Source organism: Gobio gobio (genome assembly GCF_949357685.1).
Source record: "Gobio gobio genome assembly, chromosome: 4".
In the NCBI taxonomy this organism is placed as follows: Eukaryota; Metazoa; Chordata; class Actinopteri; order Cypriniformes; family Gobionidae; genus Gobio; species Gobio gobio.
Genome location: NC_137100.1, coordinates 24,206,577 through 24,227,285, shown reverse-complemented (window position 1 = coordinate 24,227,285; position 20,709 = coordinate 24,206,577). Strand labels below are relative to the sequence as shown.

General features: G+C 37.9%; 1 protein-coding gene across 5 annotated transcripts in view; it reads right to left on the bottom strand.

The window, feature by feature from the left end:
- Positions 1-3,627: 3,627 nt before the first annotated feature.
- ppef2a (protein phosphatase with EF-hand domain 2a) overlaps positions 3,628-20,709 on the bottom strand; it is a 32,536-nt gene continuing 15,454 nt past the window's right edge. For 4 of the 5 annotated variants that reach the window (XM_079816297.1, XM_079816294.1, XM_079816296.1 and 1 more), the window contains exons 6-17: positions 15,787-15,901; positions 15,651-15,697; positions 15,390-15,556; positions 14,794-14,830; positions 12,289-12,438; positions 11,850-12,197; positions 11,216-11,401; positions 9,687-9,829; positions 9,038-9,144; positions 8,673-8,836; positions 8,482-8,569; positions 3,630-6,046 (exon numbers count right to left, since the gene is read on the bottom strand). In XM_079816297.1, the coding sequence (XP_079672423.1) occupies positions 5,655-6,046; positions 8,482-8,569; positions 8,673-8,836; positions 9,038-9,144; positions 9,687-9,829; positions 11,216-11,401; positions 11,850-12,197; positions 12,289-12,438; positions 14,794-14,830; positions 15,390-15,556; positions 15,651-15,697; positions 15,787-15,901 (1,944 nt within the window). In that variant the 3' untranslated portion in view covers positions 3,630-5,654. Of the gene's footprint in view, positions 6,047-8,481; positions 8,570-8,672; positions 8,837-9,037; positions 9,145-9,686; positions 9,830-11,215; positions 11,402-11,849; positions 12,198-12,288; positions 12,439-14,793; positions 14,831-15,389; positions 15,557-15,650; positions 15,698-15,786; positions 15,902-20,709 lie in introns of all 5 variants that reach the window. The other variant, XM_079816295.1, reaches the window with a different exon arrangement.

The following is a 20,709-nucleotide window of genomic DNA, read 5'->3' as shown; positions in this document are numbered from 1 at the left end:
GTCCCGTATTTACAAGCAAAATGACGTGTCCCGTATCAAACCAATATGGGATGGAAATTGTCCCATATTTTACACAGGTCTACACATAGTTCAATTAACATACAGATTTTGCAGTGTGGATAATACTGATAGCAAATATAAAGAAATCAATTTCACAATAAGTAGTACAGGAGCTAATTTGTGCGTGATTGCGTTTTAGCGGCTTTGTTGCCATAGCGGCGGAGTCTCGAGAACATGCTGTGCCAGTGCCTGTAAACTTGCGCGTTTTTTAAAAAACATGTCGAGCTCGCGTCGCGGTTTTTAGACAGGGTAATAGTGTTATTATTAATTTATAATTTAGCTAGGCTATATTAATCATACATAATAAATAATCCTGTCATATAAAGTTTATGACATTTAAAAAATATTTAGATAAAAATGGGACAAATAATTACATAGTCATAATTTAAGTAAATTAATAAAAAAAATTGAAATTCAAAAAAGTGATTACTGGTTCAGAATGGCTGCTTAAAGGGACAGTTCACCCAAAAAGGAAAATTCTGTCATTTACTCACCCTCAAGTTGTTCCAAACATGTATACATTTCTTTGTTATGTTGAACACACTGGAAGATTACTATGGAAGTCAATGGTGCCCCCAAAGCAGCCTGGGTACAAACTTTCTTCTAAATATCTTATTTTGTGTTCAGCAGAACAAAGAAACTGATACAGGTTTGGAACATCATGAGGGCGAGTAAATGATGACAGAATTTTCATTTTGGGTGAACTATCCCTTAAAAGTGCACCAAATAGGCTCTAAAGAGTTCTTTAGAAATAAATGAATGGGTGTCCCTTATTTGGCCACACTAAAGGTGGCAACCCTACTTCAGTACCACCAGATTGCTGCAGATTCATTTAGGCGTTGATAGTGGTGCCATAGAAACGCATAAATCCCAGTGTGAGAACGTGAGCAGCTCTGGCTATATGTCACGTGTTGTCATCTTGAGACAATGGTAAATACGACGGTGTGAATGCAGAAAACTTTGGAGGAGGCGTGGCTTTGGAGAGCACAATGAAGGGAGAGTGGGATCTCATGCTTTCAAAGCTAGCTTGCTATTGCTAGCCGCTATGAAATTACCTACCGTACCTTTAAATGAATGAACAACTTGTCCTGCATTAGTCACTTGAACAACCTAGTTGTAAAAAGGTCTTGGCCCTTAACACACACAACAAATGCATTTGGCCACAACTTCAGGAATGTGTTGAAGCCACTCGTGTAGCAATACCCTCTGATGTTAAAGGGAGGTAAAGTGGGCGATCTTACAAAGCATTAAAAAAATAAGCTTCTCGTCATGTGCATTGACTCACAGCAGACATGTGAAGACTAGTGCTCTTTGATATCTGTACTTGTCCAGGACTTTCGCCGCCCACACATTCCCTCTACATGTTAACAAAAGAATCGAAGGGGAACCAGCAGACAGCGATACGTCTAATGAGTGTGACTGCAGTCGTCACCATAGGCCATTACACTTCCTAATGGTGACTCACGTTTATCAATATGTAGGAAAATATAAGCTAACTATGTATGCCACCACCTTATTTAAGCCAGGAGTCCTCCACAAATCACAACGTAGTTTATTAAAATATCATAATTTCATTGTTCTAACAGAGACCATCAAAAATTTTAACACTAATTAAAAAATATGTCAGTAATAAAATCCATAAAAGTAGGAAATTCTTTCTCCTCGAGACTGCAGGAAGGGCTGGGCCTCCTCTCATGTACTGCCTGCCAAGAGACCAACAGCATACACCGCAAACAAGAAGCAACCTTTAATCACCATTACAGTGCCAACCTTCTACATTACACAGCAGTGCCACACCACCCTAATCACCTGCACCAGGAGAGGTTGTGTAAATGCAGGCCCAACCCTGTACAAAACCACTAAGCACTGTAACACAGAGAAGGAGAGCAATAGAGGATATGCATTGACGTCATTTTTCCCGCCGGAACACGCCCATATAGCTTGACTGAGTGGCAAAAGCACTGCATGACTGGATTTAACAGGGGAAACGGTGAAAACGTGCATAAACTGAACGATTATCAGTTTAAGCTAAAGGTTGGACTTGATAAAATGTTCCTTGCAACTTACCAGATCCTGTGATCCATGGATATTGACATGCAGCCAGGAATCGTGTTTCCTGTCATTTATATGTCCCTGATTTCGATGGCGGGGAAATATATGAAGCAAATTTGCATGTGAACGCTTTATATAAATACAAGGTAGGTCTAAATCCGGGTGATCACTTATATCAATGTTATATATATATATATATATATATATATATATATATATATATATATATATACACACACTCACCTAAAGAATTATTAGGAACACCATACTAATACTGTGTTTGACCCCCTTTCGCCTTTAGAACTGCCTTAATTCTACGTGGCATTGATTCAACAAGGTGCTGAAAGCATTCTTTAGAAATGTTGGCCCATATTGATAGGATTGCATCTTGCAGTTGATGGAGATTTGTGGGATGCACATCCAGGGCACAAAGCTCCCGTTCCACCACATCCCAAAGATGCTCTATTGGGTTGAGATCTGATGACTGTGGGGGCCATTTTAGTACAGTGAACTCATTGTCATGTTCAAGAAACCAATTTGAAATGATTCGAGCTTTGTGACATGGTGCATTATCCTGCTGGAAGTAGCCATCAGAGGATGGGTACATGGTGGTCATAAAGGGATGGACATGGTCAGAAACAATGCTCAGGTAGGCCGTGGCATTTAAACGATGCCCAATTGGCACTAAGGGGCCTAAAGTGTGCCAAGAAAACATCCCCCACACCATTACACCACCACCATCAGCCTGCACAGTGGTAACAAGGCATGATGGATCCATGTTCTCATTCTGTTTACACCAAATTCTGACTCAACAGAAATCGAGACTCATCAGACCAGGCAACATTTTTCCAGTCTTCAACTGTCCAATTTTGGTGAGCTTGCGTAAATTGTAGCCTCTTTTTCCTATTTGTAGTGGAGATCAGTGGTACCCGGTGGGGTCTTCTGCTGTTGTAGCCCATCCGCCTCAAGGTTGTGCGTGTTGTGGCTTCACAAATGCTTTGCTGCATACCTCGGTTGTAACGAGTGGTTATTTCAGTCAAAGTTGCTCTTCTATCAGCTTGAATCAGTCGGCCCATTCTCCTCTGACCTCTAGCATCAACAAGGCATTTTCGCCCACAGGACTGCCGCATACTGGATGTTTTTCCCTTTTCACACCATTCTTTGTAAACCCTAGAAATGGTTGTGCGTGAAAATCCCAGTAACTAAGCAGATTGTGAAATACTCAGACCGGCCCGTCTGGCACCAACAATCATGCCACGCTCAAAATTGCTTAAATCACCTTTCTTTCCCATTCTGACATTCAGTTTGGAGTTCAGGAGATTGTCTTGACCAGGACCACACCCCTAAATGCATTGAAGCAACTGCCATGTTAGTGGTTGATTAGATAATTGCATTAATGAGAAATTGAACAGGTGTGTATAGTGTGTATATATATATATATATATATATATATATATAAAACCTAAAACTTGTATAGTTTTTTGTCAGTGTTAAAAACATCCAATTATGCAGAATATAAGATGGTAAATATTTAATTGATGAGTTGTCAATACAATATATAGGGTATAATTTTACCGCAAAATTCAGCATATTGACACAAAATGATAACTGCTAATCCCAGTTTTGCTGCCTTGAGTCCAGTTGTTTCTGTGAATTGCAGTGATCCATTAGCTTTTCTTTAACTTCGGAAGTCTATAAAACTATCCAATTTCTTGTCAAATCTATTTGTACAGTCAATCTTAAAGCTTTTTCCCATTTTAGATGTGTTTTGTGTGCTTTTCACAGCATTCACGCTGTAAACCAATACTGCCACCGGGTCTTTTTGCCACTCAATGGGCGTAACCCCAGTCACTCCGGCCGACGGTGACATCACGTGCACACCCTCTATACCACACAAACAAAAAGCAAATGACAAACAATATTTAATATGATCCAATTAAACATCGATATCGAATGAAATAAAAAAGTACGAAACAGTGGCTGGTCTGCCCCTTTAACAGAGAAAAAAAAAAAACATACACGTTAATACACCTTAACACCCCGCAATAAAAGAAAACAAACAAAACATATGTTAGCGAAAGTAGTACAATTGCAGCACAGTTGCCCAATCTCAGCACTCAATCCCCAAACCAAACTCCAAACATGATAGATGCAGAGAAGATACTCTAAACAGATATTAAAGATACCAAATAACAAAGAAAGTTTAGTGTTCTAATCGCATCAAACTCATAACCAATCGGCCTCAATAAAAAGTACACTGCATTTACCTGTTATTCAGCGCTCAGCTGCCAGCCCATTGAAGGTAACACAACAATAGATATTTGTCTGCCCCGCTTAATGATACTGGAACTCGGTGCAACCCTGACTTCAGAATCCAATATGGCTGCTCTCAGCACATCAACTGTAGTGAAACAGAAGTAAAATATTGTTTATTTGGACTTCTGTTGGTCTGTGTCTCAAACTCAGTGGTCCACCGATCCTATCCAACCTCTATTTGTGCATATGATACTTCGGCATTACCACCTTTTTATTTGTGTATTCCGAAAGAGCAAGCAAAATAAATGTTTGCCTGAATGCCAGTAAACTTGGGTGTGCCGTCATTGCCAGCTACGACATCCCTTATTTGAGGTAAGTGGAACGTAGCCCACTTGTTAGCAACCACTTTGTCCCAAGACAAGCAAAAGATTTTTTAAAAAATTACAAAAGGGTATTGCTGATATATTTTATGTCGTAGAATAAAGCACGAAAATATATTGAGCTTGTGTTAACCACAGTCCTTATTTCAGGCATTGAACCATAAACTCCTTCAAAAAACAGAATCGGAAGTTCTAAAATGCTAACTCGTTTCTGTGTTTTGGCCTATAAAAAATATGTCTTCCCTGCAGCACTACTACTTCCAAGCAGGCACCCTCTAACCTTCTAAACCATCTCCCTCAGTCAGTGTGTAGGTTGATAGGAAAACATCAGTCATTTTTTGGCTGGTATGTTTTCTAGGACAATGTCTTTTATGTGCTTACAGCAATAGCACAGCTTAATGTCAACATGCCTCTTATTTAAAAAATAGCTCTTGAAACACATAAGTTGCAGGCAAAACTCTATCTACCCTTTTACTTGGATGCTTAGCACATTTACGCAAACATCAAATACATTGTGAACAACATATAGTCTATGTTTTACAGTTGTGTCATGGTGTATTATTCAAGATACCGATGGCTCATTTTGATACAGAATATGCAAACAAATTTGTCAGAGGCAATGAAGGCAAATTCGAAAAGCCTCATGATCTTGACAGATCAAGTTTTCAGGGAGATAAGAACAAATGTAGGAATCATTGAGAGATCAGCAGCTTGTAATACAATGTAGTACATTGAAGAATCATGGAGAACATTCACGATTGATCACAGAACTTCCAGGTGTATTGTAAACCTGAAGCTAACACAGATGTATATTTGATTTAGAAAGAAAGATTCTAAGTCTAAAAAAGCACATAAAGGTTAATCTGGAGGGTGAAATACCAAGAGGAAGACTACAGTTTACAACAGTTATTGGGGTGGAACAAGAACAGACATATCACTGAGATCTTCAGTCTGTGAAGATGAACAATCTTCAGCGTGTGAACCAAGTGAATCTGCAGTCTGTGAAGGTGGACATTGTGAAATCTGCGGGCCTGTAGAGTCTGCAATTTGTGAGATTTCTTCCTCCCGAGGAAGGCTCTGATATTCCGGCTTGAACTTTAATAGACTTTTTCCTCTCTCGAGTCTGCTTTTGTCCACCAGCCGAAAAGCCTCCATGAATTCATCAATGTCAATGCTACCATCATTATTTGTGTCCGTGCTGATAACCAGCTCATTAATGACCTCTTCAGAGATCTCCATTTTCAGATAGGCACTGAGCAGTTTCAACGTCTGGCGGAAATCCTCAAAAGAGATGAGACCTGAGAGAAACAGAAACACAGGCCATAGGAAGGTGCTATGGAAAGTCATCCAACTACATTTTTAATATCAATCAAAATAGACCAAAAAAAATTTTTGCATTGTTTATTATAAATGATTTATCCGTACACATCCTTATATGGTTACACTTTATTTTGATGGTCCACTTTAAACATTCTACTAACTATAAGTAACTTTGCATCTACATGTCAACTAACTCACACTAGAGTATTAGTAGACTGGTGTTAGGGTTGAAGTTAAAATGTACTTGCAAAGTTACTTAGAATATCTGTTGGTGGACCATCAAAATAAAGTGTTACCCATTTTTTTTTAAATTCATGTACACACTTTAATCAAATGAACTCCCCCTTGCAATAATTTCTCTTCTCTGATGACGTGTTTACTAGAGCGAGGGTGGGACAACCTGTCACTCACATGAGATCACACCAATAGCAAACTACAACGATCCAGCAATCCAATCAATTTCCAATGGACAAAAGAAAATCCCGCCCTACATTTTTTCTTGTTCGAGAAGCAGTTTCACTCAAATATATAGGGGTGAATTCAGGTTGATTGGGACATTTTTTCCAAGTCATCTCAATGGCAAAAAGTGTCCCAATCAGCCTGAATTCACCCGTCACGGTACAAAAGAAAAGACAATATCAACTTCCGTTACATGCATCTTTGATTATTAGACCATGATCACTTCAAAGACCTCCTTAGCATGGTAACAGAGAGAAATTTAGCACTCAGTAATGTTTTTTTGTTTTTGCGCTGACTGATCTTGGACTTTATATTGACATCTACTGGAGTGGATTCAGCGTTACTGGACAACCCATACACTAAAAACCCTTTCTCTGCTTTTGACTGGAGCCTTATGTGAGTATACATCCTCTTGAACATATATTTCAAATACACTATTCATTTGAGTAACACTTTACTTTAACAGAGTTTAACAGATTATTGGGGAAAAATGTAGGGTGGGGAGTCTGGGGACTTGTTTCTGTCCATTGGTTGCTGCTTGGATTCTAAAATGTGGACGTTGAAAAAAGAATGTGAGCTTTTAGTCGATTATGGGGGTTTTAGCTGACTAAATGATTGGAGAAGTCCAGCATACTACTTGATGATTAGTTAATTCTGAACATATCCACATACCCAATTATAAAAGGTTTTGCATATTTATGCAGTTAGTTATTCCAAGTGTTTTATATTTACCTTTTTTTTTTCTTGGAAATATGTCACTATGGTTTTCAGTGGCATTGCATAGGTTATCATTTTTTACATTAAACTTGCAAAAGTTCTGATATGATTTATCTTTGTTTCACTTTTTACATCACAAAAAAACTGCTGTTTTAACAAGGGTTTGTAGACTTTTTTATATCCACTTTACGTCAGTTTGATGTTTTCACCAGAAGATCCAGTTATAATTTTGATTAAACATTACAAGGTAATTTAATGAGTATATTATTATTAATATGGGTTTATTAGTATTATTCTGCCCTACAGAGTGTGGAACTGAGAAAAATGACTTTAAAGATTTTTAGTTGTCCAGCCAAATTAACTATAGGTAGGACACTGGAAATCTGTCAAGTAGATGTTTTAGTAATGAAAATGATCTGCATAAAAAAATCTTGAGCCCAAACTTAACTTTTGACCCCTATTTTGAAGTTACTGTACTCTGCCTTTGTATTGTCTGCAAAAAGTGAGAAGTCACACCAAGGAAAATGCCAGTAACTTCCACATTATCAATATTTGGTTGCTGTTCACCATTTACAAAATCATTATAGTAACACCTGTATAAAATCTAGTGACCATGGCATTTATTTTGGATGATTTACAATTGCTTTTTTATATGGAGCAGTTTGGTAGCCTGTTCATTAATTGGATAGCTGACTAGCCTATTTATGCTACAGGCTGCTAGCTAAATGAAGTAGACTGCAAAGTATCTAATATGTTAGTCTAATGCATCTTTTGTTACATCATTTCTTACCTTGAACTTTTAAAGCCATCTCAACCATCATTAAACGCTATTAGTAAAAACAATCACTCAACTATTTTATTCAGGTATCGTGTGTGTGTGACACAGTCTACACTGTAATATAAATGCAGCAAACTTTAATGGACAGTAAAACAAAGACAGAATACCTTAACTCCAGGCTGACACAGTAACTTCTAAACAATGGTTAAACAATAGCAGAGTATTCAAACTCAATTTGAGTGTTCTGCCTTGGTTTCTTCTGGGCTTTTGGAAGTTACTGTTAAGACAACCCATTCTTTTCTCGATAAAACAACGGAATTGACTCAAGATACTTATCCACATGATAAAGAAGGTCTTGAATATCCCAAAAATATCAATAACTAATTTTCGACCAAAAATGAAGTTACTGCCTTTTGCCTTTGTAGGGCAGCATTATTACCTGCATTTATCTTTTCATACCTGAATTATCTGTGTCCACTATTCTGAAAATGGTCTCCAGGGTGGAGCGATGTTTATAGAGTGTCTCCAGCATACTCTGCTCAATGTGCTGTAGAGTGAGAACAGAAGAGAGTGGTTTCTGCAAAGGATCGACAGTATTTCGTAATACTAACACAGCAGACAGAGAGATCAAATCGAGTGATCTGCTTTACCTCAGAGCTGGGCTTTTTTAGGGCGAGATCCCGGAACCAGCCCTGGTAGTCCAGCATCCCATCAGTAGTGCTGGACACTAGCTGAGGATGGAGAACTCTCCAGGGAAGATCCAGGTGAAGAACTCGCTCGATTGCACTGGCCCAGTCGGACAAACAGATCAGTCCTGTGATGGCATTGACATCATTTTGGCATTTGAACAAGCTAGCTATTAACTAGAAAATGCATTTTTTCCCCCCCAAATATTAAATAGTTAACTCCATAATATTCGATAAAGAAGTGGAAGTGATATCACCACATCACTAGGTAGCAGAATACTGCAATACTGTATAAAAATATGCATTTTATGCCAGATAGTTGTCTGTACCTGTGTTCTCCTTATCAAGCTCTTGAAAGGCCCTGAGAAGATCTGACTTGTGCACAAACAGTTGCTCTCGTAGGACTTTGAGTGCAGTGTGCTCTGTGCGTTTTACACTGAAAGAACATCAAGAAATGAGCTGGAAACTTGACAATGAACCTGTAACACTGTAACAAATGTATTCAAAATGACTGCAACACAACATCTGCTGTAGCTTTTCCAACAAAACAGTCATACCAAACAACACATTTGAAATTGTGAATTAAAATAATTCCCTTAGTTCAGTGGCTCCCCACCAGGGGACCACTTGGGGCGTAATTTAGGACTCAGCATAAAAGATGACTTAAAATGACTCGAAATAAGACCAAACAAGCATTCAACAACTACAAATCAAGATATTTCTCTTTTCATTTTCTTTGAAGAATTAGGGTTCCCATGATCTTGACAAAACTTGGATATATAAAGTAGTCTAATTTTAAAAGTGTGATTTATAGACCTGGAAAAGTCATGTAAATTAACCAAATCGTATAACTCCATGGACAACAAATATATTTTTTTCTAGTTAAGCTCTAAATTATTTTAGTGGATAGAAATTGTGAGTAAAATATATATATAGTCTTAGTCAAATGGCTGATGGCATGTGTGTCGATTAGCCTACCTTTGTGGAAAGCTCAGTCCTCGGGTCGTATTGGTGGCCTGATACTGAACAAAGTAAGGCACAAGATCTGGACCCAATCTGACAAAGGCTCCTCTGTTACTGCCAATCTCATAGTAGTTAGAGGCTGAAAAAAGGGTCAGGACCTGAAAATCAAAACACATCAACCTTGAAGGGTTAGGCCTAGTTCACCCAAAAATTAAGATTAGCCCATGATTTACTCACCCTCAAGTCATCCTAGGTGTATGACTTTCAGACGAATAAAATCGGAGTTATATTAAAAAAGTCCTGGCTCTTCCAAGCTTTATAATGGCAGTGACTATCATTTTTGAAGTCCATAAAAGTGCATCTATCCATCATATAACTGCTCCACAAGGCTTCGGGGGTTAATAAAGGTCTTCTGAAGCGAAGTGATGCGTTTGTACGCAAGTCGACATTGCAAGCTTTGACGCCTCTCGCATATAGGGCTGGGCAACAAACTCAAGCCCTGCTTCTCTTATATTGAAATCCTCCGCCATTTCTCTTTAAAAATTCTCATTTTAGACTTCTAATTCATGACCAGTGTTTTGTTTTGCTCTATCCTCTGGCGCTTCTGCATTCATCAATACGCATTCGTCAAGGGTTCAAGGGTCAAAGGTTATTCTTTCACCATAAATTGATGTGTACCTCTGACCGCCGGAAGTTAGTTATTTTAGTCTATAAAGTTTAAATATGGATATTTTTCTTACACAAAACACATCACTTCGCTTCAGAAGGCCTTTATTAACCCACTGGAGCTGTGTGGAGCAGCTGTGGAATATGATGGATAGATGCACTTTTATGGACTATCGTTTTTTTTTATCAAAAACAAAACAACAAGTCACTGCCATTATAAAGCTTGGAAGAGCCAGGACTTTTTTAATATAGCTCCGATTTTATTCGTCTGAAAGAAGAATGTCATATACACCTAGGAAGACTTGAGGCATGGGCTAATTTTAATTTTTGGGTGAACTAACCCTTTAAAAACGGTCAAGAACATTTCTGATACACTGAACACTAAACATTTCTGACACACTTTCAAACATACACTGACCCCTAATATATTTGGACATAAGCTACACTTAAAAACGGATGAATGTGTATCTGAACAACTGAAACATAAGTGGACAATTAATTAATTATGATCTTTTTTTTTTTTTATGTTATATTCTCTAAAAATTACAAATTAGATCTAGTCATCTCATTTGTTTCAATGAAATTAAATGGGGAACAATTTAGACTTTAAAGAGAAGCATTTGAGACAATGCTTATGAAATATACAGTAACTGAGAACTTGCATTTCTTGAACTATGAAAGGGCAAAACCTCTGAAGAATAATTTTCCTCTGAGCTCAGCTAGAGAATCATTATATTACTCACAGGACACAGTGTCCTAAAAAACACTCTAAATTAACACGAGCCATCATAAGTACATGACTGTAAATGTAAATAAGACGGTGTAACACCTAGAGCATGTTAATCTAAATTCAGTCCTCAGATCACTGCATTGCTGACCTTACGATTGTGGCAAAACTCGTATCCATCCTGCTTGCACTCGTGTGAGCGGATGATGAGCTGGAGATTGTGTCTGTTCAGAAAGTCCTCTGTGACATCAGGACCCCAGTAACAACCTCCGCCACGGACCTCATTGGGAACGCAACCGTCCTGAGACATGGGGTCACTCCACAGCAGGTCCCAAATCTGATGACACCGAAGAGATTGTAAAACTATTTAACTGTGGGCTATCATGACAGGGATAACTATCATCTTTGTTTTAGAGTAATGTTCCAGATTATAAGCAAATGTATCACGTATAACACATGTATTGGAAATTGTTCAAAATGGTTGAGAATATAACTGGGTTACACTTTTAAGTTGATAAACACTATTTTAAGGTGACATAGTTACATTGTACTTACTCAAATAAGTACTGAGTAATAATGAACTCACGGTTAGTTACTTATGCAGAATTTGCTGTTATTACTATAGTAATTACTGCACATGTAGTAACATAACTATGTCACCTTAAAATAAAGTGTTACCTAACTGTTTTAGTACTAAGTTTAGTACTAGTAGTACTTTAGCATTTAGTAGGCTACTAAACAAACCACAAACATGTACCAAAGCACATAACATCAATGAAGCCCACCTGTTTCCATTCATCATTGCTGTTGTCGTTGATCTCTGATGAGTCTGGTTCAGACTCGTAGGACAGGGCAGTGCACAGAATGCGGTGAGACTTGCTGAAGCCGGACATGCTAAACTCCGCTTGTCTACGGCGGACCTCGAACTCCTCGTCAACCGTCCGAGACACAGTCCTTGAGAAGTCTTGAAGGGAGCGTCTCTGGAAACTGTCCCGAGCACCGAACGGTTTGGGAAAGGTCATCGAGCCCCTTCTATTCTTACAGATGATCATCTCATCATAACATTCTGAATTTGCATATAAACTACTGCGGGATGGAGTCTTCTTCTTCGGGGGCTTCAGAGCAGACACATACTATAGAAAGACAATAATTACATTCATCAGTTAAAAGAGGAGATGTTCAGGCTTTAACAACATCGTTTAACAAACTGTTTGTTCGACTCACTCTGTGTCTGTCCACCCGAGCTATCAGAGCGAGATCAGTGGTATCTGAGATTCCTCCATGGACTATCAGCACCCGCTGGTCGATTACAGTCACTAAGGGCAACCAGCTGAAGATCTTCTGGAGCAACTTGAGGATGCGCTTCCCATGCAGCTTAAAGGAATTGAACAGATGAAAGAAGCTCCTCAGATTAATTTCACTATAATGTGAAGGTCAGAGCAGGAACAGAGTAACACATTACTGACGATGTTAAAGGGATAGTTCACCCAAAAATGAAAATTAGCCCATGACTACTCATCCTCAAGTCATCCTAGGTGTACATGACATTCTTCTTTCAGACGAATACAATCAGAGTTAAAAAAAAGTCCTGGCTCTTCAAAGCTTTATAATGGCATTGACTTGATGGGTCGTTTTGGAAGTCCATAAAAGTGCATCTATCCATCATATAACTGCTCCACACGGCTCCGGGGGGTTAATAAAGGCCTTCTGAAGCGAAGTGGCACGTTTGTGTAAGAAAAATATCCATATTTAAAACTTTATAGACTAAAATAACTAGCTTCCAGCGGTCAGCGGTACGCAAATCATGGGCTAATTTAAATTTTTGGGTGAACTAACCCTTTAATAAGTTAGTTCTCAGCAGAGTTATTGTCGTTAACTAAAACGAAAAAAAAAAAAAAAAAACATTAACTGAAATAAAACTTAAACTCATTTCATTTCAGCTATGCCAAGGCAACACTTTTTCAATTTTTGTTTAAAGTTTAAGTACTAAAAAAAACTATAAAACTACAATTAAAAAAATATATATGTAGACATATTACATATAAATAAAAATGTCAAAAACACTTAACAAAATTACCAAAACTTTAAATAATATTTTTATGAAATTTGAAAAATATTAACAATACTATGATACTATCAATTATGCTAGAATAACACTAGTCCTCAGTCCTTCAGTTAGCATCATCATTGGATGTTTTGCCAAATGTGTTTTGCCATTGACCCTAAATCTGCCAAACACTTGATTACAAAAGATCATTATATTGCCCATCTGCTTAACCTGCAATGTTCTTTAAAGTACTAGTATAAATATTATATTTCCAAGGTTAAAAAATTACTCATTACATATATTCAGTTCCCTACTATGGTGTCACATTTGTAGTCAACTAATTAACAGCCACTAGTCCTTTTAAAATACTAGTATAAGTAAAAAATATATTTCCAATGTTAAAAAATTACTCATTATGTATATTCAATTCCCTACTAAGGTGTCATATAATGTTTGTTCATTTACCAACTAGTTAACAGCCAATCCTTTAAAATACTTGTATGTTTCCAATGTTAAAAAAGGACTCATGACGTACAGTCAAACCAAACATGATTCAGACACCAGATATAATTTTTTTTACTAGTGGGTGCTGGACACTATAGTTCATTTATGAGGATAGCAAAATAAAGTAAACTGTGACAGATTTACCCACACATTCTTCATACAGTGGACTACCAGTAAAATTGATAAAAATTAGAGACCAAAATTATTCAGACACTTTGACCTGACCATGTTTTTTCTTCAATTGCTAATTGTGAACTTTTACACCACAGACTGAATTAAATTAAGCATTGCTGGTAATTGGTTGACCTAAATTGGTATCTAATTGTGTACTTAAATGTAAAGCTGACAGCTGATTGGTTGATTGTAATCCATTACACACCTTTCTATCAAAGTTATCTACATTATCAAGATGAATTTGTTTAACCCTGTGTCTGAGTTCTTGTCATATTTTATTACCATTTTCTAAACTATAGCGAATAAACTGTGATAATGTGAGAAAATGTTGAAGGTGTCTGAATTCAGTTTGGTTTGACTATATATTCAATTCCCTACTAAGGTGTCACATATGCAGTAACAGTTAACAGCCACTAGTCCTTTAAAATATTAGTGTAAATAAGTATTTTCCAATGTTAAAAATGACTCATTACATATATTCAGTTCCATACTAAGGTGTCACCTATGCAGTCAAACATTTGTTTAGTTAACAGCCACTAGCCCTTTTAAATAGTATATATAAATGTAAATGTTCCAGGTGTAGCTGCGTCTCATTTCCAATAAATGTAAAACATCTTTCCAATGTTAAAAAATGAAGGCGTCGTGTATGGAGTGAACAGTTTGTTCATTTAGCAGCTAGTTACCAGTGACAGAGTGCAAGAATGTTTAAGGTCTTGGAGACTTTACGTTGTAATCCTCTTAACAAGGACTGGCCAACATTCACTGTGAAAATAACTGCAGGAGAACTGACCAGAGTTTCCCCTTTTAAACTGTAAGTCTACGCAGGCCACTAGCAGTTACTAGGTGCCGTTCTTGGAAAGAAAGTGTTGGGATATCCCTTACTGTTTCATAATGGAGATAAACAGCTAACTCCATATGGTAAACAAACTCTTAGGAACTTTAAATTAGATACAATTAATGTTGGAATAATACACTCTTATCAGAATAATGATATTAAGACCTACCTTGTATTTTCCCAGCACTTCTTTGGTGAAGCCATACCTTTGAATAGAAAATGAAATGTTTTCACCAAAAAATAAAATAAAATTCAAAGTGGCAGAAGATTTTTTTTTTCTTGCAGAAAAAGGGTAAATGTAACATGTAAATTATCACATTATAGCGCCACCTTGTGACCGATCCTCACAAATGTTTAGTACACTGCCTCATTTAGACTATTGGTTCTCAAACATTTTGACTCCAATATGTACATCTGTTGTAATAAAAATAAATCAGTATGCTGAGGCCCTCTAGTGGTTGACAACCACTGACACTAGTCTTTTTAATTGGATCATAGAGCTAACTGATTTAATGATTCAGAATTGTTTTGATAACGCTTTAAGAGAGTATGAAAATAATTTATGAATCGGGAGGGAAGGAGTTAGAAAAAAAATTATGCTTGATGCTCGGACCTAAGTTTGCTTGGTACCTAAGTTTAGTGTTGGTAACTTTATATTTACTAAATTGAGGTCCTGCAAAAAAATACTTCTGGTGAGCAAAGTTTTAAGAATATATAGTATGTATAATTATTGTGTAAATATTGTGTTCAGCACATTTCCATTACCTTAAATTAATGATGTGGTCTTCATGGTTTCCTCGATTAAGATAAACATCTCCAGGATACACAAGAAGGAAAGCAAACAATATGAGCAGAATCTCCATGGAGTCTTTGCCTCGGTCCACATAGTCTCCATTGAAAACGTAGGGTTTCTCCATTGACGGCATTCCATTCTGGAAAAATAAATAGACCACAAATCCATAGCAATATAGATATAGTACTGTACTTAAAGACAATCTCGTAGCTGAGTGTGAGAAAATGTAATACCTTGTAAAATATCAGTAGCAAGTCCTCTAATTGTCCATGTAAATCACCTGTAATAAAGTTCATAACTTTATTTTCGAATGGGGCACTGAATAGCGCTACAATAAAAAAGCTAAAAGGATGTGTCAGGCATTCTCACCACAAACAGTTATTTCTTTGCTATGGCATGTAGAGACTCGGTTGATATTTGGCAACCCTCTGAGTAACTTCCACGTTTCCAGAAGAAGCTGAAGAACGTAACGAGAGTGGAGCTGCTGCTTAGAGAAACCAGAATTGTACGTGGTTAAAGACATCTAGTGTTATCTGACTGTCATATACAATCTATGACAGCGATAGGCAACTTCCTGGAGGTTCACTGCCTTGCAGAGTTTTGCTCCAACCCTGACAAAAACTCACCTGCCTGTAGGTTTTTAGTAACCATTAAGACATTGGCTGAATCCGAAATCGCCCCCCTAAACCCTAAATCACTTTTCCCTACGTTAGTCCACTAATACCCCCGACAGCAACATAGTGTCGGCACAGATCTGGGCCACATCTGGTACATGTGGATTCCACACGTCTGGTACATGTCGGATCTGGGTCGACACTATGTTGGTGTCTGGGACAGTTCAATTGAAGAAGAAAATGAAAACGAGTGAGTGAATTCGGACAGCCATTGAGTGTACATAGGCTGTACACTCGTTATTGGGTGCAATGTGGGATTGAATGAGTGCACTCAATAACGTCCACTAATGTTTCGGGCACCACTACAAATGGCCTCAAATAATGCCCAATTTGAGGGTATGGGGACGATTTTGGATTCAGCCATGGATTCGCTTGTTCAGGTGTGTTTGATTAGGGTTGGAGCTAGTACAGTGTCCGTCCAGGACCAAAGTGGCCCATCCCTGCTCTATGAAACAAAGCTTAAAAAAGGAAGTTTTAGCAGCAATGCCACAGAAAAATAATCATTTTGGGTTCTCAAAAAAAAAAAAAACTTTCACTGGGTTGGCATTTCTTACAGTTTTTCTCGATTGTTTACACACATTTTCTGAAAGCATGCCTCATACTCTCAGAACTCTACACACACACTCTAATCAAAAAACACACACACAATGGACAAAACCCCTCAATTCTCCTGCAAAATGAAACTTTACATTCAAAACAATGTTCTTTCTTCTCAAAATGGTATTTTGTTTTCAAATGACACACACAAACCATCATATGAATAGACATTTATAAGAACCAGTTGAACACTGATGTGCTCAATGTAAAACACTATGATGAAGGAAAACACTTGTTCTCCATTCATCATAATGACTTAGGTCTTTTTTTTTGGGTTCAGTGTTATACTTACTACAGAGAGTAGCTACATACATAAGTGTGTTGTAAAATATTTTAGAATATTGTTTTTATACTCAGCAGAACACACAAATACACGGTACCAAATATATTTTATTTTTCCCACAAAAACAATGTACACATTGTACATCCCAACCACCACAAAGTTGCACATACAGTGCTCTACATACAATACAACAGAAGAATTTACTGTATACAGTTACAGTAAAAAATAAATAAAATTGCTGCTCCAAAACAGAAGAGCTCACCTGTTGCCATTTTATGCTAAAGCTCTGTTTGCTAATTGTAAAACCGTGTGACAGGTGTTTGCTCATGTGACGAGTCAGTGTGCATATTTGCAGTTTTTCTGCATGAAAATTGTGCCAAATGCAGAGAATTGTGTGTAGTGTTTTGAAAAAAGTGTGTTTTAGAGTGTAAAGCAGGAATTGTGCTTGTAGTTTAACAGAATTGGTTCAGGGGGTTGGTGCATGAGTTACATGTTGTGTAACTCATGAACTCTGTACATTCTTCGGTTCCGGCTGCAGGGCCCTCGCAGCAGGGAAACTGGGTAACAGTGAGGCAGCATAGTAGCAGACCAAAGAACCACTTTTCCGTTCCGGTTAGAACATCAAACAGGTTCTCCCCTCTCAGTGAAGCACCCACTGAGTATCCTGTTGAAAGTGCCCTAGTCATTGGCGATTCTATTACACGGAACGTGAAGATAGAGACACCAGCCACCATAGTCACTTGTTTACCGGGAGCCAGAGCACCTGACATCAAAGCAAATTTAAAAGTGCTGGCTAAAGCTAATCGTAAATTCTCTAAGATTATTATTCACGTCTGCACTAATGATGTTCGATTTCGCCAGTCGGAGATCACCAAAATTAACATTAAAGAGGTGTGTGAACTCACTAGTACGATGTCAGAGGCTGTTTTTTGTTCTGGACCGCTCCCTGTAAAAAGGAGTGATGAGATAGTTAGCAGACTATCATCACTCAATGGCTGGTTGTCTAAGTGGTGTCTGCAAAATAACATAGGGTTCATAGACAATTGGAAAAGTTTTTGGGGCAGACCTGACCTGTTGAAGAAGGATGGCATCCATCCCTCTTGGGGTGGTGCCGCTCTTCTCTCTAGTAATTTGGCACATAGTCTTAGAGCTAAACCTTGACTCACTAGGGCCCAGGTCAGGAAGCAGACAAACTGGCTAAACCGACCGTCTGCTAGCTGTCTCACGTTACCGGAGTCATAGAGCACATAGAGACTCTTTCACCTAGATATTATCATATAGAGACTGTGTCTGTTCCCCGAATTAGTAAATACAAAAAAACATCAAAACCATTCAACAGTAAAAATTTAATTGATGTCCAACAAATAAACAAAATATATAATACAGATGAACAATTGATAAAGCTTGGATTGCTGAATATTAGATCCCTTTCCCCAAAAGCGCTTATTGTTAATGATATTATTACAGATAATAATCTAGATGTGCTCTGTTTGACAGAAACCTGGCTAAAACCTGACGACTACATTACCTTAAATGAGTCCACCCCCCAAGATTATTGTTATAAACATGAGCCGCGTCTGAAAGGTAAAGGGGGAGGGGTTGCTGTAATTTATAATAATATCTTCAGTATTACTCAGAAGTCTAGTTTCAAATATAATTCCTTCGAAGTTTTGGTGCTTTATATAACGCTATGTAGTGTACATGATAAAACCCGTTCAACATTTGTGTTAGCTACTGTATACATGTCAGGACTCGGGTTTGATCATTGCTCTTTCTGTTTTGTTTTCTCATTTGTGTTTCTGTGTATTTTTCCACTGCACCACAGCTGTGCTCTATTCGTAATCAGCACCACTGCACACCACTCTCACCTGTCTCTCCATTTAAGTTTCCCGCACTTGATTTCTGTGGCAGCTGCGCTGCATTATGATCAGGGCTCTTGCACACCTCTCACCTGTTTCTCCTCTCATTTAATTTCTCTCACTATTTAGCTTCCTTCCTTACCTGCCTTCTCTGCCAGAGTGTTTTGTCTGTTTTTCTGTCGTGCTCTAGCCTTTGAATTGAGATTCTATTTTTGCCTTACCAAGTTTTTGATCATATTCTGTTTGTTCCTAGTTTGATCCAGCCCTGCAGCAGCTCAGTTTTCCCATCTCCTGTTTTGATTTTGCATTTTGCTATTGACTCTGTGCCTGGATTGTTGACAACGGATTGCTGTCTGCCCTGCACCTTGGACTGTCATTTCGCTGGTCCTGAGCCTGCCTGCCTGCCTGTTGCTGACTTTTGACTTTTGCCTGCCCTTGGATCACGTCTTCGGCTATTTCCCCTGGCTTGGCAGCTCGGCTGCCCCATTTAAATATTGTTTCCTTTTACTTTGCTTTTTGTCCTAATAAATATAGTGTGAACTGATCTGCTCTTGGGTTCTCTGTTTTCCCGTCCAGCCCTCACAATACAGGCCACCAGGGCATAATACAGACTTCATCAAAGAATTTGCTGATTTTCTATCAGAGTTAGTATTGGCCGTAGATAAAGTACTAATTGTTGGTGATTTTAATATACATGTAGACAACGGAAAAGACGTATTGGGATTAGCATTTAAAGACACACTAAACTCCATTGGAGTTAGGCAACACGTGTCAGGAGCCATTCATCGCCATAATCATACTTTAGACCTAATATTGTCACATGGAATAAATGTTGATACCGTTGAAATTCTGCAGCAGAGCGATGACATCTCAGATCATTACTTAGTATCATGTATACTTAATTTAGCTAAGGTTGCAAAGCCGCCCCCTCGCTTCAAAAATGGCAGGACAATCACTGCCGCTACTAAAGATTGCTTTTTAAATAATCTTCCTCATCAGTATCATCTGCTCAACATCCCAGATAGTATAGAAGAACTCGATGTTGCAACAGAAACTATTGACTCTCTCTTTTCCAGTACTTTAGACACAGTTGCTCCTCTGCGCTTAAAGAAGATTAAAGAAAATAGTCCAACGCCGTGGTACAACGAGCACACCCGGGCCCTTAAAACAGCAGCCAGAAAAATGGAGCGCAGCTGGAAGAAAACAAAATTAGAGGTCTTTCGTAATTTGTGGAAAGAGCACATGATCACATACAGAAAGGCCGTAAAAACTGCTAGATCTGCTTATTTCTCAACTCTCTTGGAAGAAAACAAACACAACCCAAGGTATTTATTCGATACAGTGGCTAAATTAACCAAAAATAAAGCTTCGACTTCTGATGATTGTAAACAGCACAGCAGTAATGACTTTATGAACTTCTTCACATGTAAGATTGATAATATTAGGAAAAAAATTTTAACTATGCAGCCGTCTACTACAGTATCACATCAGACAGAGCATTGTAGTGTCACTGAGGAAAAATTACACTCATTCACTGCTATAGGAGAAGAAGAATTGGCTAAACTCGTTAAATCATCAAAATCGACAACATGTATGCTCGACCCTATACCGACTAGGCTATTAAAAGAGATGCTACCAGAGGTCATAGATCCTCTTCTTAATATCATTAATTCATCTTTGTCATTAGGATATGTACCGAAAACTTTTAAGTTGGCTATTATTAAACCACTTATTAAAAAAACGCAACTTGATCCTACAGAATTAGTCAATTATAGACCAATCTCAAATCTACCCTTTCTGTCAAAAATACTTGAAAAGGCAGTGTCTTCACAATTATGTTCCTTTTTAGAAAGAAATGGTATCTGTGAGGATTTCCAGT